This window comes from Mugil cephalus, chromosome 3 (genome assembly GCF_022458985.1).
Source record: "Mugil cephalus isolate CIBA_MC_2020 chromosome 3, CIBA_Mcephalus_1.1, whole genome shotgun sequence".
NCBI lineage: Eukaryota > Metazoa > Chordata > Actinopteri > Mugiliformes > Mugilidae > Mugil > Mugil cephalus.
Window position 1 is genome coordinate 29,912,151 of NC_061772.1, and position 24,109 is coordinate 29,936,259.

A 24,109-nucleotide genomic window follows, 5' to 3' on the forward strand; every position below is an offset into this window, starting at 1 on the left:
AACTAAAATTTGAAATGGAAACAAAGAATTCAGGTTATTAGGGTGAACCCAAAGTAGAACATTTAGTTAAATTAGATCATCTGATGTTATTGTATATAATATCTATTTAATTGTTTTGTTTTGTCAGAGAATTTTGTTTGTTTTGTTTTAATGTATTTATCTATCTATTTGTTTATTTTCTATTCTATTCAATTCATTTTTTTTTCTAACTAAAGCCGGCATTACTTTTATATTTAAACTTTTGCCTCCTGAGTCTCATTCTCACATTCCACAGTGCTTCAGTAGTGGAACCTATCTGATCTACTAATCCACAAATCCTGGTATTGTGAAATCTTTCATAAGTGTTACAACCTCATTTCAGGGTTAACTCAGAGTCTGAGTTTTCAACAAAACCGGCTTTCTGAAATTGGCCCCAGGTTTGTTACTGTCAGCTTAAAGGTGGTCTTTAGGTTTCACTTTGAGCACTGTTTGATCTAATGCATAATTCGTATTTCAATCCATTGATTGATCCATTGATGATTCCTGTTACAATGCAAGATAATTTCACTATTATACAACCTTTCTATAACCAGTCTCTATTTTTACAGGTTTGGGACAGACTTCTGTGTTCAGATGCATATTGATGTTTAATAACAAAATACACATCCTGACAGGTTATATAACAAACATTACACTGACTTGTTTGTTCTGGTACAAAGGTCAGTAGTAGAGAAACCAGTTATTCCAATGTTTTAAATGCTTTTGTTTTCCATTTCATACACACCAGATATAAATACCAGCGCTGACAGAAACAGCTCCAGAGTCTCCTGAAACCTGGTGTCAGGTAAGTTTCAATGGAACTGGAATGGAAAGGTTCTTTATTTTCCTTTTCTTTCACACTTGAAAATTTTACCTGTTCTTTGTACTCATTAGCCGATCCAAAAGGAGTTTAAAGATAGGTAAGTTTTAAAGACATTTCGCCACTCATCCGAGTCGCTTCTTCAGTTCTGAGAGACTAGTGGGAAGTTGATTATCATGACTAAGAATGGTCACAGACATACTCATTAGCTGGGTTTACATGGGGCCCAATATTCCAATTATAGTCGGTTTAGAAGTCCAAATTGAATGAAAATGCTCTATATAAACACCTCAATCAGAATAAACAGGCTTAAACTGAATGAAATTTCATTGGGTTTCACAGGGGTAGAATATTCCTTTTCCCAAACTGATCTGAAGTCATGGAAAGGGTGAATCTCAATGAAATCATTCTCCATGAAAGGGTCTCTGTCAGCTTTAAGGAAGTGTACATAGAGGCAGATGGGTGTGTAAGCCTGCTGGACAAGATTCTGGTGATTACACAAACAGAAATCTTTTTTTTTCCTTCTCATTCAGAAAAAAGTTTGTAATGACATTATTTTCACTGGTTGTAAGACTTCACAGAATACATTTCTGTGAGAGTCCAGTCAGAAAAGTTCAAACTGTGAAAAAGGTCTACATTGCAAAAACAGCATTACTAGAAAGAAGCAAAATATTCTTATATTCAATCAAATCATCTTGTATCAAGAAAACAAACCTGCCAATGGGTTAAGCTTTTTTTGCTTGACAAAAAATGTTAAAATAAGCACGAAGTTCTTGTTCTCTTCAGAGTAACTAATTTAAGCAATTTACAGTGCAATTATACATAACTGTTTTCAGTTGCTGACAACAGTATTGTATATAATGTGTTTTGATTAGGATGCCTGAAATAGTTGCAATAAAGATTAAGAAAATAATAAGTAACAATTTAGCAATAAATCATCAAGAATGTAACATGTTTGAAACAGTCTGCTGTTTACTGAGACATTTATATTTATTGTTTCCTCTAGGCTTTAAAGAACAGAAGGAAAAACCAGTTCACAACAACAATGGACACAGAAGGACAAGCTGCTCCAGGTATGAATACATTTCATTAATATAATATTAGAAACGGCAGAATAGATTTTTATAATAGACGTATTGAAAGATTCCAAAATTGGAGAAATATGAATCAATTCAAAAAAGAGCCAATGAAATTTTTAGAATGTTTAGAAATAGTTCTTGTAGTGGTAAAATAAATGTGTGCTTTATCAACATTTGTATAGCACTTTCCACACTTTATGCTCAGTTGTTAGACTAGACTTGTTATCGCCAGCAGTTTTCAGTGTGAGCAATGTTATGCTGCAACAAACCGCTGTGTTGTGCAAAGTTTATAAAAAGTTTAGTCAGACCAAAAATCACAGAAACAAACACATTCAGTTAAAAGGAGAACTGTGTCTTCACAAGATTCTGGTGAAAGCTCCCCCCAGTGTTAACCCTGTAGTTAATGTGGACAAGTGGAAATAGCAGCAGCCACTCTGTGAGCTCCCAGATGTCAATATTCATAGTGTGACTGCTAATTTCTCCTGGGTGGACATAGTGATGGAAAAGTCATGACTGTTCCTTACAATGAGAAAACAAGCACCCCCTACAAATACTGAATGATAAAAATATCATTTCATAAAAATAATACTATAAACCCAAACAAAATAAAACACACAAAGTTACTGCACATGGCTACACATGGACCTTGCACACGGATCCTCCACTGGTGTGAGACGTTTACACTTGTAAGCTCGTCAGTCTGACTCGCTCTAACAACTCCACCCAAACTCTAGATGGTGCTGTGTTTTTTCACCATCGGGTTATTTTTTATTTCTACATCCTGCTTCACTTTCAACAATGGCGACTGAAACTTTAGGGGAAGTTTCAATTTTTATAACCTTTCAGATTGATTTACTATTAAATTAAATCTGTTCAAAGAATGCCACAAGTAGTGGATAAAAATAGAATGTATCACTCTAGCCTATCAAAGGCCTTCTCAGCATCTAAAGCCATAGCTATACTGGGTTCCATTTCAGATTTTGTTAAACAAATAATGTTAAAAAGCCTACATAGATTATTAGCTAAGGAACATTTTGAAATAAAGCCACACTGGTCTGGATTTATTAGTTGTGGCAGGTATTGACCAAGTCTATTAGCCAGGGCTTTGGAAATGTATATATAATCTGTATTTAACAATGAAATTGGCCAATATAAAGAGCATCTTAGAGGATCTCTATTTTTTGTGAATTACAGTACTTATGGCTTTAGAGAATGACTGAGGAAGTGTTCGAGTCTTAGACGCCAAGTTGATGACATCCATGAGAAATGGGAGGAGTAAATCCTTAAATTCCCTGTAAAATTTTGGAGGGAACCCATCTTCTCCTGGTGCTTTGTTTGCTTGTGATGAGCCCAGAGCTTTTTCAATTTCTTTCAAAGTGGTCTGCTTTAATGCAGGATCCTCTATGACACTTTAGTGCAGAAGTATAAATTGCACATAAATGACCTGCATAAAACAAACTTTGTTCTTTTTTTTGTCAACCTCTGAAACACGAACAAATTTCTCGCTTCTTGCTGAGTATGTAGCATGCATTATGTCTGAAGCTTTTCAGTCATCCAGGTCATGGTAATCCATTGGAGTAACAAAGAAGAACAAGATAAATGTTTAGGAACAAGTCAAAGTCCTGACTTTAATCCAATAGAAATGTTGTAGCATCAGTTGATGAGAGGAAACCACCAACATCTCAGAACTGGTTCTGTTCTGAGGAATGGGATCAAATTCCTCTGACTGATCAGTAATTACCACAAACATTTAGATCCGATCACTAACAAGACCACGCCTCCATTGTATAAAGAGCTTTATTTGACCAAGTTAAAGGGGAGGGAAAGGTAGGAGATGGAATGGAATGAGTGGTTCGAGGGAAAGGGATGATGAATGGTATGGAGATGATTGTCTCCCAAAAGAGTTTATTGAGGTGAGTTGGCATAGATGGTAGTGAAACCAGGATCATGTAGCTATTCCGTCTGGTTAGATACACCAGGCAGTTATAGTGTAAGAGTTGTTATTCACCAAGGAGTTACAGCAAATATATTGGTATATCAAACACATTCATACACAATATGGATACATAAGTTTAATTTCATTTCTCTTTTTCTTTGACAGCCCTGATGAGCTTTCTCTCCAAACTTGGACTGGAGAAATATTATCCCAACAGACTTTCACTTCAGTCTATCTTGGAGATCAACACAAACAGCTTAAATGAAAAACCTGTTTCATCACTACAGGACATACCATGGTTCTTTCTCAGAAAACTTTTTAAAATCAGTGCCATCTGCAGGAGCTGTACACAAATAACAAGCAATCAGGAAGAAAACACTGATATCTGGGACCAGCTTCTTTACACTACAGATGATTCTGACAATAAGATTAACCCTCTTGACCTCATAGTAGCTCTCTTCCTTTGTGCTGACAGTTTCTTGCAACAGGAAATGTCTCTCAAAATGTCCATGTGCCAGTTTTCTGTCCCACTGCTGTTGCCTCATGGCAATAAGAGTCAGTGTAGCCTGATGCTTTGGGCTCTGAGAGACATCGTCAAAGAGTGGCGTCCACATGATCTGTCTGAATCAAGAGGTTTTGTTGAAGACAACATTGTCCAAGCAGATCTACCGTTCTATTCCTTTGTCAGGCTGAAAAACTGCAGTTTATCAAAGTCTCACCTTCTGGACCGGATTCTTAGTCGGGACCAACAGAATCATAATATCTTCATACACAGAGATATGGAAGGAGGAGGAGTTAAAAGAGAAATATCCAATGGACTGGTGGAGGTCTGCTGGTATCTTCCATATGGGAAAGAAAATCTAGACATATTTCCAAATCCTGTTACTTTTGCAAATATGAGAGGAGACATTTGTGAGTCACTTGAACAGTTCCAGTTTCTTCTTAAAGTATCAAGTATCACCTTTGTGTTCCTGGACAAAGTTGAAGAAAATGAGTTGAAGGTTCTGACTTCTGTTAAAGATGTGAAATCTAAACTCTTCCTGGTAGTTAATCAAAAAGAAATGAATGTTAAAGAAGACATGATGTCAGTCAAGAAAACACTGGAGACACTGGATTTTCCAAAGGACAGTGTAATAGTAAAAAAAACAGGTGATAATGCAGCATTTTTTTCAAAGAAACTTTCTGAAGCCATCAAGACATGTCTCTCACATGTCAAAGCTACAACCAGCATTGTAAATATGTTTGACAAAGCTGTTGAATTTGGTCTGTCTGTGGACGAAAACAAAACTGACCAACAAAACAAAGCAGCCAAAGAGATCATGGATGTCATTGGGGTCAGATCGATTCCACAATACAAGAGTCAGCAACTTCCTCTACAAGGAGATAATTGGAAAAAGTTATCAAATTTAGAAAAGGAGGAGTGTAGACTAAAGACATCTGGTAGCATAGGTCTGGAAGAATATAAATCTTCTCTTCAAGAAAAACAACAAAAAATTAGGAAGGAGCAAAAGAAATACAAACTATCCAAAGGAATGGAGACTTTTATTAATAACTTATCAACGAATGACAAAGTAAAAAGAGACTTTTTCCTCAAGTGGATGAAACTAAAACTCGATTCCCATTCAAGGAAGAATCTGTCTGATCTGCGAAACAAATTCAAAGAACAATGTAAGAAGAAAGATGTGAAACAAATAGCAGAGTTGGATCAAGCTTTGGTGGAGAGCTCTTTAGGTGTAGAACATTACATGAGAGAGATGGGACTGATCTATGAGTTTTTGCCAGAACCTCATCATGAAAGATATCATCTCCCTTCTCTGGCTGCTGAACTGCTGTTGGACGGATTTCCTTTAGAGCTCTTGGATGGAGATGCTTCCAACATCCCACAGAGATGGGTGACAGATGTGCTGATGGAGCTTCACAAGAAGGTTGGAGAGAAGAGCAGACTGTTGGTACTGACTGTATTAGGAGTTCAAAGTTCAGGGAAGTCAACACTCCTCAACACCATGTTTGGTGTACAGTTTCCTGTCAGCAGTGGCAGATGTACCAGAGGAGCTTATATGCTGTTCCTCAAAGTTGGAGAGGATTTGAAAAGTGACTTAAAATCTGACTTCATAGTTCTCATTGACACAGAGGGTCTAAAATCTCCTGATATGGCACAACTAGAGGAGAGTTATGAGCATGACAACCAGCTGGCAACCTTTGTAATCGGCCTCAGTGATGTCACCATCGTCAACATTGCAATGGAGAACACAACTGAAATGAAAGATGTCCTGCAAATCACAGCCCATGCATTCCTGAGAATGAAGTTAATTGGTAAAAAACCCATTTGTTATTTTGTTCATCAGAACGTTGCAGGAGTTTCAGCTCATTCCAAGTGTCTGACAGAAAGAAAACATCTGTTGGATCAACTCAATGAAATGACACAAATTGCAGCTGAAATGGAAAAGCGGCCTTCTATCAAAGCCTTCACTGATGTACTGGACTATGACATAGAAAAAAACAACTGGAACATCCCAGGACTCTGGCATGGAACACCTCCAATGGCTCCAGTGAACACAGGTTACAGTGAAGCTGTAGCTAATTTTAAGAAACATCTTCTGGAGACAATGAAAGGAGACAGAAGATCTGAACCCTCACAGATCCCTGAGTTTCTAGAATGGACGAGAAGTCTCTGGAAAGCAGTCAAATACGAGAACTTCATCTTCAGTTTCAGAAACAGTCTTGTGGCTCATGCCTATGACAACCTTTGTAAAGAGTTTAATGACTGGGAGTGGGAGTTTAAGAAAGAGATTCTCTCCTGGCAGACAGAAGCAGAGGTAGAAATCCTCGATACAGGAAATGAATCTGAACTCCAACATTTAACTGAACTGGTTGAATCAAGAAAACAGGAAGTTTCAGAAAAAATAGAAGTCCAGCAACAATTAATGAAGCAGAAGCTTGATGACTACTATAAAAGACAAAACGTCCATGCAAATCTAATAGAAAAATACAAAACTGACTTTATCAGCACCGTCAGTAGTCTTGCAAATGAAATCAGATATTCAACAATCAATAAGCTGGACTGTGTCTTGGAATCAAGAAAAAGTTCAAAAGAAGTTCATGATATTTGGAGGAAACACAGAGAAATGATTGAAGAACAAGTAAAAAAATTCTTGAGTGACTCCAAGAAGAGGACAGAGTCCGATGAACAACTGACATGTGAGTTTGAGAAGATGTGGATGAAAGCCACAGAAAAGGTGTCAGGTCTACCTGAACAAAATATACCTGAAAAAATGCTCGACCAGTTGAAAAAGCACTTTGGCAACCGTAATGTCAGTGAGTATTTTCAGAACATTGGAGATCTACAGCAGATTGGAATGAGTCCGTTTAAGGTCACAACTGAGCACATCAAAACTGGAATAAAGAACATTGTGAATGTGTTCATCAAAAAAGACATTACAAGAGAGTTGCAGACAACAGCTGATACTATCATTGAGTCTTGTAATCAATTTGTGGTTGAAATCACACAGACAAACACAGATTATGTTGAGTCTTATACAAAGGATCTTTTGGACAAAATAGATGAAAGCCTAGAACAAATACCCAAGGACTGCAAACTTAAGTTTGAGGTTGATCTGAAACTGCACATTTGTGGTTTTGCTTCAAGAGAATTTCTTAAAATGCACCAAAAATTCTTGTCAGGTGTAAATCCTAAAATTCAGCTGGAGAAATACAAGGATCAGTACTTTTCAGACTTTGTTGATTTATACAATCAGAGAGATCAAACTCAGAAAAAAGCAAATTATTTTGTCAAGTTTTGCCTCAAACCTGCTGTTGAAGACTACATCAACAGATCTCTGGGAATAGACATCGTGGATGAAATTTTGACAAGCTTCCATTCAACAGAGTTCAGCTCCCGCTCTTATTTCCAGTACAACATTCAGAGAGAGTTGCTGCAGAAGGAAGACTTTCAGAGCTTTGTCAAGTACATTTCTAGATATGAAATATTTGTCAAAGAATGGATATTTCAGCACATTAAGCAAAAGATGTCTGAGAAGACTATGGGCAAACTGAAGAACAAAAATCTTGAGGTCATAGTCCAAAAACTAGAAGCAGCAACAGAACAGGCCTCAAAAGGAGAGGATGGTGTTCTTCTGCCAGATGACACAGAAAGCATCACCAAGTTCATCAGGAACATGAGAAAATATCTGATTAAAGACATCTCAATCTCAGTGGAGGCTGAAGAAACAACACTGTTCCTAATCCAAAGCACATGTCATCCATTTATCCAGAGTCTGAAGATCTTAATAGAAGAGATGAAAGCTCAGCTTCAGGAGGAATTCTCCAAATCTGAAAACATCACTGAGACTCTGAACAAACTTCCAATCAAACCACAGGATGAGCTTTTCAAGAGAGTGTTTGGTTGTGGAAAACAATGTCCATTTTGTAAAGTTCCCTGTGAGGCTGGAGGCAAAGAACACCAGCAACATCATGCAGCTGTACATCGGCCACAAGGTCTTGGTAAATACAGAAATACAGACTCTAAGAAGCTGGCAGAAACACTGTGTGCAACTGATGTGTACAGTGATCGTAAATTCAAAAACACAGACACTAAATGGGAGTGGCATCCTTACAAAGAGTATCACACATACTATCCAGACTGGAACATTCCTCCAGACCCCACCATAGAGGCATCTGACTACTGGAAGTACATCCTGGTGAAGTACAATGACAGATTTGCTAAAGAATATAAGGCCAAACCGGCTGATGTTCCAAAGACCTGGAAGAGAATCACAGAGGAACAAGCTCTGAAAGGTTTAAAAGATGCCTTCAACATAAAGTGAATAATGTTCAAACCTGATGAACATCTACAAACTAAAATGTTTAATTATAATACAATGATTATACTGAACTTATCATCTAAGGAAATATGAAAGATAGAAATAGACATTTTCTTTTTAGTTATTAATACTTTTTTATATTTTTGGATTTCTAGTAACCAGTGACATGATGAAGATGATGGGAATGCACAGCAGACACCATGTAAACAAAGACTTAAAGGACTCAGAAAAAGTTGAGATACTTTTAAATTCTTTCTATATTTTTCACTTTGTTTCATTCATAATATGTTTATAGAACTACACATGCAGGACAATGAATGTTTGAAATATATAAAATGTTTTTACAGTTTTAAGTATATTTTATTCTTTTGCGAAATGGAATATTTAAATGTCAAGAAGATTTTTTTCATTATTATTATTTTCTTGTGATAAGTAGCTAAAAATATCACTACACATATTAACTAGTGAATAATGTAGTAATCATGATGATGAGGACAGGCCATTTGACACAGATGCTTTCTACTACATCTCTGTTCTTTCATATTTTACAGTTTTATTTGTAACATGTAAAGAATTTTCATATTGTGAAGAAATAACCTCATGTTTTAATGTCCCAATAAGACAACAGCAGGTGACGCTGAAACTCTTTTTAGACAAGGCTTGCCATATTGTTTCTACTTTGACTTTTTTTTTCAAGATTCATGTTTTCATAAAGCACAGTAATGTGAGTAATGACTAATAATGATAAGATCTGTTCCAACATTGTGTCTAATAAATAGAATATAATAGAAATCAACACTCGAGTGGCTGTAGTTAATGTTTTACATCAGTGTCTCAAATGAAGATGGATGAAACAGGTCCAGATGAGAATGTAGCAGATAATTAGTCAGACCAGAGCAGACTCCAGACATTTTGGTGCAAATATTTTCTCAGTGCATCATCACAGCTGTAGAGTAGATTTAGTTATTACAGTACAAGTTAAATGTTGAGTCAAAAGTCAAACTTCAGTCGGTCAAAGCCAAAGAAACCCTGACACCTGTAGGAAGAGATGAGCAGTGTACTCTTTCCTGCTGAGGAGTGGAAAATACCCAAAGCTAACACCAGGTGATGAGCTGACTGAAGGCACCTGCCTGCATTTTGTCAGTGAGATCACTTGGCTTCAGACAACACAGGAGAAACAACTGTTCAGCTTGGGCTAGATCATGTAGAAGCTACTGGTAACTAGGATAGGATGAACTATGAATGAACTGAAATTACACTGATGAAACTTATAATTGAATAATGGAATTACATTAATAATAAATGTTTTGTTACTAAAAAGCAGATAAGATGTTGTTTATGTTTCATGATCAGGACAAACAGCCTATTGATGTATTCATGCATCAGTCAATGATATAAAGATTAAAACAGTGAATAGTCTGCACTTAAAAAAAGTTAAATTAAAAGGTAAAATATTTGAAAAATTACTAAAAACATTTTAAACCAAATATTTCCTCCTGTAGTAAATACAAATCAAGAAGAGGAAAGGAGTTGTCTCACTATTTTAATCTCTAGTTGGGACTCTGCATTACTAAAATGAAACAAGAATTATCAAAGTAGCTTCTGTATCTTAGGTAACATTATTAGACTTCTAATCACTGGGCGAGAGGTGGGTCCACCCTGAACATGTCTCTAGTCTATCACAGGACTAACACAGAGAGACAGACAACCATTCACACTCACATACGGACAATTTAGAATCAGCAATGAACCTAACGAGCATGTCTTCAGATGGTGGGAGGAAGCTGGACTCCACACAGGAAGGATTGAACCAAGACCTGCTTGGTGTCAGACATCAGAGCTAAACACCATTCCACTATGCTGCTTATGGACAGACTTGGACACTAAAGGATATACTGTGTATATTATTCTGACTGAGAATTAGCTTACAGTGTCTGGAGAAACTTTTAGGTTGTGTGTTCTCATGTATTTTTATTATCCTGTGCTTTTATTTTGAAGCTCTATGTTCAGTGGAGGTCGTGTGACCCTCTTAAGCCAATGAAATGTTATGAGTACGTTTTTTGTTGTTATCATAAACCCCCTTTATGCCATGTGAGTTCTTGACTGTGGCTGATGAAGGGATGTGAATAAAAGAACAAAAGAAGAGATGGTGTTGATTTTTCCCTCCTAAAATTGCAGAAGAAAGAGAAAATGTAACAGAAACAGTTGCACTTTTGGAGCCACCAGCAGACGATCCAGTTTATTGAAATGACATGTCCTTGCCATGTCTTTTCAAATGTCAGTATGAGTTCTGTTGATTCATGAATGTGGCAGGAGGAGTGAACCTGAATCTATGTGATGCACAAATACTGCTGCTAATTGACATTTCTTCTACGAAATTTGCAAACCAAAAGAGTTCGGTATGAAGAAACAGAGAGAACTGGCAGAACTGAAAATTCAGAGAAAAAAGATATCTGGAACTGGACCTAGAGAATCCAGAAGTTGGAATGTGAGGTGAGTATTCCAGTGCTAATACTGTATTTGTGTGTTAATCTGTGTGACGTTTGCTCCCTCTACTCCAGACTCAAAGCTGAGAAACCGTGCATGTAAAATAAAATTGGAACTAGAAAACAATTGTGTCTTTTTTTGTCTTTTCATTTCTTTTTTTTTTAATCATGAATGTGGGGTATACAATGGATTGGAGGTGGAATTTTTGAATATGACTACACAGTGTGCTACCAATGCTAGACAAAATGCACATACACAGAAAAAAAAGACACAAGAGCATTTATTGGCAAAAAATCTAAATTCAGCACAGTTTAGGAAAGGAATATATATATATAATTAACTGCAGTGATACACATATTAATCAAACCTCTGACAGCGCTTTGATTAGTAGTCTTTATTAGTCTTGGAATATAACACTAGGCCCGATAGTAATAAAACCAAATGAATGAACTGAAATATTGTTGTTGCTTTAATTATTAGAACAATGACACACACTGAACTAGGAAATCAAAAAGAACTGACCTCAGACTGTAGGTATTCTACAGAACTCACTCTCATAGTTTAAATAAAAACTCTTGGTTTCTGGCTCACACACGAAGATTTATATAGAATAAATTAAATATGCCAAAAAGAAATAAAAACCTGGGCCAATGAAACCACAGCTATCTACAATGTATTTAATAACAAGAAAAACAGGAAAACAAGAACATAGCATGATCTCCTAAACAAAAAAACAACACAACAGAGAATGAAGGGAAAGGCAGGACTATATATACACACATTGGCAGAAGGAAGACGAGACACAGGTGAAACCAATCAAGACAGTAACGGAGGGAAACAGGAAGTAACACAAAGCAGGAAACCAAAGGACTTTAAAAAATAAAACAGGGAACTCAAAATACGTTCATGGTTCAATGACAGAGAATCATGACAGCATGGCCACATTTCACATAATCTTAGCAAGATGAAAACATCCACCAATACTTTCTGAAATGTTTATTTTAAATGAGTTAAATGTTTTAACTCATTTAGCAAACTGAACACCAGCAAATGTTCTTTTAATTTTCCATGAAGGTTTAAAACCTGCTCTGAACCATCATTTCTTTGTGTCTGGACACATCATCCTACAGAAAAAGGCCACTGCCTTCAGGGAATATTGTTTCTATTAAAGAGTGTACAGGGTCTGTAACAATGCTTAGATAGTTGGTATATGTCAGAGAGACTGTAGTACTGACCACTGCAGACCAGGAACAAGAGCTGTAGTTCTGGAGAAGCTGTGACCCAGTCAACTAGACATCAGTGAGTCTGATCTTCATCAAACTCAATCAGTCCTTCTCCTTTCTTATTTCAACTTCAACTTACATCAACTCTAAGACAAAATGAAATGTTCAGCCTGCTGCCTCATATATCTCACCCTCTGACAGGAGCCACGAGAACCAGATAATCACTTATCAGTGGTCATAATGTTGTGGCTTAGTGATAGTGATAAAATTATATGCAGTTCAGTCTTCTACCTCTTGAGGGAGTCATCAACCCACATCAGAGCTCTATATTATAGAGAGTCTGTTTAACCACCATCTGAGCTATCCCTTTATGCTGATTGGTTCTGAGCTGGTCACGTGTTTCATGGGCGCCATGTTAGATACACTGTTAAAAAAAAATCCTAAACAAACAGTAAATTTCTGTCAGCTGGGGCGCCAAAAAAATACGTGAAATAACAGAAACTTACTTTCTCATAAAAATACAGCTATTGCCATAATTAAAATACAGTTTGTACTTGTAATTTCAACAAGATTTTGCCTTATTTTCAGGTTGTTTTAACACTTAAATAGAAACATTTTCACCTTTTAAAACAATTAAATTACCTAGAAATATGGTAAATAAATGTTGTATTATGAATAATAATGCTTAGATTTACAGAAGTGTGCTGTTATTAGTTGGTTTTAATGACATTATTTTATGGGAAGAGATTGTATATTACTTTATATTTGATGTAATATAACAGTTTATGACGCAAAATAAGATTCATCTTTCAAAACACGTCAAAACACTGTTGCAAAACTAGATATTTGGTTAGATTGCAAGAATTTACTGTTAATTTTAGAAAACATCAAATGGATACTTAATTGTTTTACGTTGTTTTTAATGTTTAATTACAAACATTTTACATTTTAAAATAATGAAATTACCCATAAAGATGGAAAATGAACATTGTAATATGAATAATAATGCTAAAAGTTACAGAAATGTGCTCTTATTAGTTGGTTTTAATGGCATCATTTTATTTAAAAAGGCTGTATATGACTATATTAGATGTAATATAACAGTATACAACAATAATTTGATCTTTCAGAACACGTCAGAAAAAGGTAACTACATATTGGGTGAACAACTGCAATAATTTACTGTTTATTGTAGCTTTTTTGATTTCTTTTACATTGATCTCCTGAATATTTAAAGGACTTTCAACAAAAACTATACTCACCTAATAACACCAGAATTATTTTAAATTTTAATAGTTTAAACAGTCTTTTGGCCAGTGGGAAATTAATTGTTGTGTTTCAATGAGACCAAACTGCAGCAGGTAACCATCATTACAGCTGTAGTGGCACTCCGTTCGCTCTTCTTTGTTTACTTTACCACTTCTGGAGTCAGTCGAAAAAACACTCTTTTCCACGCGAGCGACGAGACATGACAACTTCTTTTGTCTTTTAAGATGTTCACTTAAAACAAAAGGTAAATTACAACGTCTGACGCACGGTCAAAAGACTGTGTCGCTTCCATGTTCTGACTCGAAACGTAACGTAAACAGTCAGTTACCATAGTTACCACTATGCAGTGACATCACATCATAGAATTTAGAGTATAGAAACATTTTTAACCTTACACACATGACTTGTGTATTTTAACTGACCCTTATTGGCCCTTACAACAGAAATATTCAAAAATCAATTTAATTAAAATGGAAAAAAAATAAAAAATTCAACTGAACTGGTAATGAAAGAAAAAAGTAAAAAAGAAAGAAAGAAAGAAAAATATAGTTGAGTTACCAATTTACATACAAGGCATCCATAACCTGGTCAACTCACCATACATCCACAACACTGATTAGAAACTTGGTCAAACCTCACTGGAAATGAATCCATACTCTATCCAGACAGTTGACGAGGTGTGGTATCCATACTTGAACTACTTGTTGATCGTAGTGAAGTTGCAGTTTCTGAGCTGTAACCACCTGAAGAGAACACAGAAAACATTACCTGTTATATATATATATATTAAATTATAAATAATAACTTCTAATAACAGTTTAAGAGGCAGGACCAGGATAATGGTGCAAGAAGATCCAGCCTTTTCCAACACCACAGCAGTCACACGAGTCCCACTATAGACAACACCGTTGCTTTGGGACAGACAAGCTTGTGAGATCTCAACATAACACACTACAAAAGACACACCAGGCTGACTATACATGGGAACTAAATGAACAACATATTGTTGTTGGGGGAACTATTGCTACTGCTGGATACAAAAGTCATTTTTTCTGTACATTGTAATAAAATATCCTGTGTTCATCCCATCATTAGTTGTGTGTCATTTGCTACCGAATCAGAATCTAGAGAAGACAGACCCAACTGATGATAATGATTTATAAGCACACTGTCAATTCACTGCTGCTGATTGTACTATATTACACTAAGTTACAGGTAGATTATGTTATTTTTCAGCCCATCTAACCCAAAAGAGTAATTGTGTGCAACAGATGCATGTACTCACCAGAGAGGGGCATCTGGTCAGACTGTGTTACTGGACTTGTACTGGTACTGGCTCTGCTCAACTGGTTGCTCTGGCTGCTTGGAGGACTGTCCAAGACATGTTGTTGGCCTTATTAAAGGACAGATAGTAGTAATATTTAAACACAGACATCACATAGCTCAATCTGGGTATATTATTACCTAACATAATTCTATACTCAGTAGCCATTGATATGTTTTAAACTGTTCCTTTCTCAATATAATGCAGTACACCACCACTAAGACCCACTATGAAATCAGTGATGAACAAGGTGTGGTGTATAGTCATCAACTTTTTCAAAACATCAACAAAAATGTAGAGAAGATTCTTTGAAGTATAATTGATAGTAGAACTGCTGTATTGGACTACATTGATTAGTACAGGTGGACCTAATAAGTAGATTTTGACGTAGATTTTTTAATGTGAAAGTTTATTCTGTACAAATTGAAACACATACCTGACTTTTTGAGCAGTGACAGACGTTTCCTGGCTTCAACTTGTCTGAGGACAGAAAGGAGGTCACTCTCCTGCAGGTAGCTCAGGTCCTCAACTCCTAAACATTACAGATGCTCCAGCAAAGGCTCAGGGTCTCTCGGTTTAGGTACTGATTTGATGAAAGACAGAAGCGGGCTCTCTGCATCCATGACTAGGAGGACTAGAAGGGATGAAAAATACTGTTACTGTCAGATTTTAATGTTTCAAACTCCAGATGACTCAACAATGCTATGCTTAAGTGAAATTACTCTTGTCCCACAAAGCTTGTACACATGCAAATGGTAATAATCTAGTTTCTGCTTAGGCTTCCAACATTTCATGCTTGTTTCACTTCATACAATGCAAATGCTGGCACATAGGACACATCATGAGGTGTAACAATAAAGTATACATGCTGGTCCTGCATCACAAGCATGAGCTGAATCTGTCTGAATTCAAGTGCCTCACCTTGGTTTAAACACAGAAAGACCCTTTTTGTACTGAGTGCCTTTCCACTGCACCTCGGTAGCTGCTCAACATTGGGTTCTTTGACTAAGGTTTCTCCTACTGCGGAGCACACAGCTTCACTGTACAGTTCAGCATGGAAAGGAGGGGAGCTCTTAACCACCAGTTTATGCCATGAAATCAACTCTCGCCACTTATCTGTAGGGAGAAAGAAAAAACAATGATGAAATTTGGCAAAATCAAAATAAATGCTATTGGTTGTGAAATAGTCGACCTAAACTGTGTTAGCAGATCTCCCCTCAATAAACTAGAAGATGATTAGCTTATCCTTTACATTTTTTCAGTATTGTTTTGAATTTCATGTTGACCACTGACTAGTGTTGCACCAAAATTCTACTTTGAAAAAACCTTGAAAAAGGCAGAGTAGGTCGCTCCTCCTATATTTGTTATAGGCAAGAGGAAGATGAAAATATTAGTTTTAAGAAAGAGTAACTGGTTGAAATAAACCCTTACCAAATCTCAGTATCATTTATAAAAAAAATGTTATCTCTTGTTTGGAAGAAAATCCACTTAAAATGTCTCAGTAGCGACACTTGCATGTGGAGGAGTAGGAGCAGTCTGCGTGGAAAGAAGACTTTGACATTTTAACATGTTTCATAAAATCCAGCTTCCTATCCTAGCCAGAAATCATGCCATTTCAAGTGACACAGTAAAGGTTATGGCCAAAAAAGTAGTGAAAATGTAGAAGAGGGTTAACAATCGATTATTGTTCATTGTTGCAGCTCTAAACAAATGTTGTTCCTCTTTTTCTCCGCCTGTGTCAGTCAGTTCACAAAAGTAAACGTAATGACTCACTGGTAAGTGCTAAGCTAACGTTAGTGTAAATAAAATAAAAAGTGTGTGGTCTGGCTGACTACTAACACTCATAGATATTGTAGCGATCTTACAGTAAGGTTCCCAATGTTTTAATGTTCATATTAGAGTTCTTTGTTTTCCCACAGTCTGTGAACGTGTTGTAATGAGTGTGAGAGGGAGGGGGCATGGGAGCGAAGGAGAGGGGGAGTGCCTGAGTGTGAGTGAATGGAGCCCGACTGAAGAGTGAAGTTGAAGTTTGAGATTGTGCTTGTTCGTGTTGTTGTTTTGGCGTGGTTACGGCCGACAGTAACCAAGATGTTCTGCAATAAAGGCAAGTTTGTTTAATAACGCCTCATTTTTGTCACGAAAGCTACATTGGTAAAGTAAAACCGCCGAAGTTTGACTGGCTAACCTCCGCTAGAGCGGCTACCCCGGACCTGGCAAATTCATGGCAGAACAGCGGAAAATGACCGGAGCTCGCCCGAAAATCAAAGAGGAGCCGATGGACAAGGCTAATGCCGGTATGTCAGGGCATGAGGTGGAGTTTCACCGTGCTTCAGAGCATATTGTTCACATAAAGCAGTCAGCTAGGAGGCTGGCTAGAGAGGCTGGTCTCGGCTCGGAAAGCGCGGAAGAGCGCGCCGGCGGGAGAACGCGCACGGCGAGTGCCGCAGAGCTGAATGTAAACAAAGATGGCGGCGCCCGCTATAACCAGGTTCAAGTGAAGATGCCGAAATACACCGGTAGGCGGACTGGGAGAGCTTCCACGCCCAATTTGAACTCTTAGCAAGGACTGCAGGCTGGTCAGAGGACATCAATGCGCTCCAGCTGGCCCTGTGCCTTACAGATGAAGCTTTGTCATGGTTGTTGCTGCTTTGCCCAGCTGAAAGAGAGGACTATGGAGCTTTAGTGGGAACTCTGCAGCACCGTTTTGGACAATGCAACCAGCCTGGTGCTCTGCTCTCAGAACTGTGAAACAGGAAGAGGCAGGCCGGGGAGCTGCTCCGGGCATTGGCTAATGACATTGAAACCCTGACAAGCAGAGCGTATGCAAACATGTCCCCTGAAGTGAAGAGTGAACTGGCCAGGGACCAGTTCATCAGGGCCATAACTCCCAGGGAGCTGCGCTTACAGACACAACTAGCGCGCCCCCTCTGCAAGAGGCACTGGAGCTGGCCTTGGAAAGAGAGTTCATCGGAGACACCACAAGTAATGGCATCGGTGGCGACCCTGTGGTGAGAACTGCGGTGCAGGAGGGCCCAGACCAAGCGAAGCCGGCATGGGCAGATGAGCTGACTGAATTGATCCGTGCTGCATCACCGCAATCGCCGCGCAGCAACAACCATCCTCGTCGAGGCCCTCCTGTGTGTTGGGTGTGTGGTCAGTCCGGCCATATCAGCGTGAGGTGCCCAAGCAGGCTGGTGTCCAGGGAAACACTCCGGGGTCTGTGTAGACGGGACGACACAGACCCCTGTCCCTGTGTCCCACCATGCTTGGTTGCCTCGGGACGGAGCCCAACTGTACAGACGGGGGAGTGGGGCTCCACTTCCCCCAGAAGCAGATGACATCACCGAGGCTGCGAGAGTGGTGGGCTGGACCCACATGGGGGATTTCTGCCATGTCCCCATCACCCTGGCGGGGGCCCCATGTATAGCTCTCGTCGACACCGGCTCCACGGCAACACTGATGAGACCCAACCTTGTTCCAGCGGGGATACAGCTGGAACCTACTGTGGTGAAGCTGCGTTCAGTGACTGGTGAGCTAGCCCCTATGCTTGGAAGAGGGGTGGTCGCTATACAAGTGGGAGGGCTCTCAGTGAACTTTAAAGTGTGGGTTGCAGCAGTGCAGTTGTGCCCCCCCCACAAGGCCCCTGGGCCACACCCACCAACCTCACGAGCAGCAGAGGAACGTCAGGGGCCGGACCCTCAGCCCCAAGCTTTTTCCCCTACGCCCCTTTCCCCCACATCCTGTACCCCAGCTGTTGAGCAGTCTCCCGCCCCTGACCAGCAGCCCACAGCAGGTGAGGAGGACAGACTGGCAGCAGTACGAGAGATATGGAGGTGCAGCTGTGATAACGTGGAGCCCAGGGCAGCAGCAGGAGTTGTGGCAGTTATTGCTGGGCTTTAGGGACATTTTTGCTCTAACAGAAGAGGAGGTGGGCCTGACACACTTGGTGCAGCACGAAATTGATACCAGCAATGCGCGGCCCATCAAAACACGCCCCCGCCGCCTTCCCATAAGGCACCAAGCTGCTGCAGACAGTGCTATTGACGAGATGCTGAAGACTGGCATCATCGAGCCATCTGACAGCCCATGGGCCTCGGGGGTTGTGATGGTCAATAAGAAGAAGAGTCCAAAGAGGTTCTGTGTCGACTACAGGCCCCTAAACAGTGTGACCAAGAAAGACTCGTACCCGCTGCCCCGCATCGACGAATCTCTGGACTTGGTGTCCAGCTCATCTTGGTTTTCCTCCTTAGACCTTCGCAGTGGATATTGGCAGGTGCCCCTCAGCCAGACCAAAGACTGCTTTCTGTACCGGCAGAGGGTTGTGGCAGTTCTGAGTCCTCTGCTTTGGCCTGTGCAATACCCCTGCCACGTTTGAACGGCTGATGGAGAAGGTGCTGAGTGTCTGGTCTACTTGGACGACATACTGGTCCACGGGGACTCTTTCCATGCAGCCTTGACGACCCTGCGATGGGTTCTACAGAGGATTTTTGCGGCTGGCCTAAAGCTTCACCCAGACAAGTGCTGCTTCATGAGGAGAGAGTTGGAGTTTCTGGGGCACAGGGTTGGGGTAGAGGGCATTAGCACATTACAGGAGAAGGTGCAAGCAGTGAGAGACTGGCCGGTCCCCACTAACTTGCGTGAGCTGAAGAGCTTCATTGGACTGGCATCTTACTACAGGCCGTTTGTGCGCAGCTTCTCTTGCATAGCTGCACCCCTGTTGTGCCTGCAGCAGAAAGACAGTGATTTTTCTTGGACTCCTGAGTGCGAGCAGGCCTCTAGCTCTTTGAAGAAGGCCTTGACAGAGTCTCTGATCCTCACCCCCCCAGACCCTGACCTGCCATTCGTCTTAGACACAGACGCCAGTGATGTTGGGATGGGGGCGGTGCTGAGTCGGTGCTGAGGGGAAGAAAGTGGTGACGAACTGTCCACTCTGCCCTACAGTGGTTAATGTCCTTCAAAGAGCCGGAAGGGCAGATTCCACGCTGGCTGGAAGGACTGGCTCCGTATGTGTTTCAGGTGGAGTACAGGGCTGGAGCTCGCCACGCAAATGCTGATGCAATATATATCTATGACTAACACTGGCAGACGCCACGTGAAGACGCCGCCGCCATCGGCCATACTTTTGTCATCATAGTTAGCTAACATTTCAATTGACGACATGCTAGCGGATTGGTTATGTCGACTGAGTAAAATCAGAGGCATGGTGGTAAATAAAGCTAATACTACTAAGCTTCAGTTTGATACTTGCCTTCTGCCTTCGTCCTTCCTCCAGCCTCGACATTAGCTGCTGTTTGCTCCAAGTTTCTGTGACCAAACGGGAACAGCCGCGTGGTGGTTGTTGACCTTGTTAAGCGTAACGTCAAAGACGGATGTTCAGTGTCCCAACAACCAATGGCATGTCTTCTTCTTATTCTTGTTCTTGTCCTTCTTCTTCTTCTTCTTCTTCTGTGTGGGAGGAGTGAGAGTGGAGGAGCTGAGAGTTTGAGAGATTTTTCTTTCTTTCTTTGCTTTTTCTATCCTTTGTTTTTTGATTTATTGTTAGTTGCGGTTGTTTTATGTGTTAAGTGTTTTGTTGGTTTACTTTAAGTTTATAGTTGTTTTGTGTGTTTCTGCTGGCCAGGCTTTGTCTTGGCCAGCATGGCCTCTAGTAGCTTCACCAAGCTGTCACGGAAGCATGACATCAAAGTTGGTGCCGGCTCTCCGTGCAGCGTGGAGGAGGTGGCGTTGGCAGTGGGGGAGATCATTGGGCACAGTTCTGTGAAGTCTGCTGCTCGTATGAACAAGGCAGTGGTTTTGTTTTTGGAGAAGGTGGAGCAGGTGAATGTGGTGGTGGAGAAAGGGATCACTGGAAATGGGCTGTTTGAGCCGGTGTTACCCTTGACACAGCCCACGTTGAGGAATACACTATCTAACGTGCCTCCATTCATCAGTGATGAGTTTCTGATCAGAGAGCTGTCTCGCCGTGGGAAGGTAATGTTCCTGATTACAAAAGTTTTGTTGGGTTGTAAGTCACCGCTGCTTAAACATGTTGTGTCTCACCGCCGGCAGCTTTACATGATATTGAACAACAAGTTGGAAGACTTTAATTACAGCTTTACCATGCAAGTGGATTTGATTACACGCTGTTTGCTACATCTTCTCTAATGAGATGTTTCGACTGTGGTGAAGAAGGACATATTATTAAGGCCTGTCCTTACCGGGCCGGCCCGGCCCACTGTGCAGCCAGTTCCTGTGGTGCGGCGATGCAGCCAAGGTGCTGCGGGGGTGGATGGGGCTGTAGACGGCTCGGGTCAGTCGGTGCGGTTGTTGAGCAGGGAGAAGACAAAGAACAAAGCCGGGATGGTGATTGTGCTTAGGTGAGGGAGAGTGGAGCAGGTGAGGATATGGTAACTGAGGTGATGGGTGAGGTTGTAGAAGCTAAACTGTGTGAAGCAGGTGAATTGGGTGAGGAGATGGGTGAGGGGACAGGTGAGCTGGGTGATGTGATTGGTCAGAAGGCAGTTGATGTGAGTGTTCAGGAGATGGGTGAGGGGACAGGTGGGGAGACAGGTGAGTTGTGTGAGGTTGGTGCAGCTGCTGGGACTGGCGATGTGGTGAAGCGGTGCCGTAAACGTAAGAATGTGGTGAATGCTGCTGTCGGCGCAGAAGCTGGTCGACTAGAGACGAAGCCGAGCGCTGCAGACAGCAGAGACAGTGAAGGCTGTCTGTCTGACTGTAGTGACCTGTCTCTTTCACAGGTAGCTGCTAGTCAGGACCACAAGTTGTATTCTAGTCAAATGTTTAAAATGTTCCTACAGATGACTAAAGGCATAAAACGCCTGAATGTAGAGCAGCATTTTACAACTCAGCCAGACATGTGATTAAGAAAAGAGCTTCATCAGATCTCACTGACCAGGAAATACATAGACTAAAAAAAAATAATGACGAAAGTGAGAAAGCAACTCAGGTTTTAATGATTTATTTTTATTTTTTTACTGTCATGTTTTTATTTTTAACTTTTCCTTTAGAGTGGGGACGTTAAATGTAAACGGTGCCAGAGAAGGAAAAAAAAGGGCACTGGTTTTTGACACAGCAAGGTTGAAAAATATTGATGTTTTGTTTTTACAGGAAACGCATAGTGATGAAAGCAAAGAGGCGGACTGGAACAGAGAGTGGGAAGAACAGGTAGCTTTGAGCCATAACTCCTCCCTCAGTGGTGGGGTGGGCTTCCTGTTCTCCAGAGCTTTTACTCCATTATCTCTGGAGGTCGAGCCCGTTGTAAAGGGGAGGTGTCTTTTAGCAAAAGTACAATTTGAGCATCACACTCTGGTTTTTATAAATTTTTATAAATTAATTGTACTGAGTGCGAGTTTTTAGATCGCAACCATGCAGAGCCTCGTCCAGCCTCCCAACACGCTCTGAAGCAGCTGGTTTATTCTCATGGCCTTGTGGATGTGTGGAGAAGGATGAACTCAGACTGCAGACAATACACATGGTCCCATCTAAGAGAGGACAGGATCTCTTTAGCTAGACTTGATCGTTTTTATTGTTTTAAGCACCATTTTAATGTTTTTAAGTTTTGTAATCACTCTTTAGTTTTATTTCAACTTACTATAAAGAATATTCGACCTAAGAGTACATACTGCCATTTTAATTCAGTTTTAATTTTTGATAGAGGTTTTAGTGAGGTTTTAAGTTGTTTTTGGACCGCATTTAGAAACAGGAAAGCTGATTTCACATGTCTTAGACATTGGTGGGACCATGGCAAAACTGAGATAAAGCTCTTGTGTCAGCAGTATAGCCTCAATGTCTCACGTGACACCTGTTGATCTATTAAATACCTGGAGACTGAGATTGTGGCACTATAAACAATGAGTGCTTCCACGGAAAATCAGGGATATATTGAAATCCTCAGGTCTAAAAAAATGGCCTTAGCCAACCTGTTGGATATGAAGGTACAGGTTGCACTGGTCCGTTCCCGGGTCCAAAACATTAGTGCGATGTATGTTCCTTCTAGCTTCTTTTTTTTTGGCCTGGAAAAAAAGCATGGACAGACAAAGATGATCCACTCTTTGCTCTCTGACACAGGGCAGGAACTCATTGAGCCAGGTCAGATACGAAGGCGTGCTGTGGATTTTTACTCATCGCTCTATACCAGTGAGTATGATGAGGTGCACGAGTCACTGTACGAGGGGTTCTGTGGTGAGCTACTTCAGGTCTCAGAGGAGACAAATGCACAGCTGGACCGGCCACTGCAGATGGAGGAGCTGCATGCCGCCCTGCAGAGTTTGCAGGGACAGAAGGCTCCTGGTATTGATGGCCTGACTGTAGAATTTTATAAAGCCTTCTGGCAGATTTTATCACCTGACTTTTTAGATGTTCTTAATGAGAGCCTGACCTGTGGTTCTCTGCCGTTGTCCTGCCGAAGGGCTGTCGTAACTCTTCTGCCTTGCGCCCTGTGTCACTTCTATGTACGGATTATAAAGTTCTGTCACAGGCTTTAGCTAACAGGCTGAGAGAAGCTATGGAACAAGTCATCTACCGGGATCAAACCTACTGCGTACCTGGCAGGTCCATGGTAGACAATGTCTACCTAATTCGGGATGTTTTGGAGGTCTCCAGCTCATTGGGTATAAATACTGCTCTCATTTCGTTAGATCAGGAAAAGGCATTTGACCGTGTTGAGCACAACTTCCTCTGGAAAACCCTAAAGAAGTTAGGGAGAAGTTCGGGTTCAGCGCTGGTTTCATTGCCAGGATCCGGGGGTTATATAGTGACATTGAGAGTAAACTGAAGTTCAATGGCAGTCTGTGTTCTCCTTTTAGAGTGCATAGAGGCATTCAGCAGGGCTGTGCTCTGTCTGGGATGCTCTATGCACTCTCCCTGGAACCCCTCCTCTGTAAAATTCGCACAAGCATTGATGGCCTGGTTTTACCTGGTTCTAGAGAAAATGTCATTCTATCTGCCTATGTGGATGATGTTGTTTTGCTGTTGGCAGATGGCATGATGGTCTTCCAGTTCTTCCGCAGAATCTGTCATGGAGGACAGACGAGTTCAAGTATTTTGGTGTCTTCCTCGCAGTGAGGTGGTGACCGGAAGGAACTGGGAGGGCGTTATAGAAAAAAAAGAAGGTAAACCTAAAAAATGGAAGTGG

At 40.5% G+C, this 24,109-nt stretch overlaps 1 protein-coding gene across 2 annotated transcripts; it reads left to right on the plus strand.

Annotated features, from left to right (window-relative positions):
* The first annotated feature begins 1,848 nt into the window (after positions 1-1,848).
* Positions 1,849-9,469, plus strand: LOC125005013 (up-regulator of cell proliferation-like). 2 transcript variants are annotated; one of them, XM_047579902.1, is made up of 3 exons: positions 1,849-1,911; positions 4,019-8,647; positions 8,829-9,469. In XM_047579902.1, exons 1-3 carry the CDS (start codon positions 1,884-1,886, stop codon positions 8,966-8,968), a joined length of 4,797 nt encoding a protein of 1,598 aa, XP_047435858.1. In that variant the 5' UTR covers positions 1,849-1,883; the 3' UTR covers positions 8,969-9,469. The 2 variants fall into 2 exon arrangements, with proteins under 2 accessions (XP_047435858.1, XP_047435859.1); XM_047579903.1 differs by having other exon boundaries at positions 4,019-8,976.
* The last annotated feature ends 14,640 nt before the right edge of the window (positions 9,470-24,109 follow it).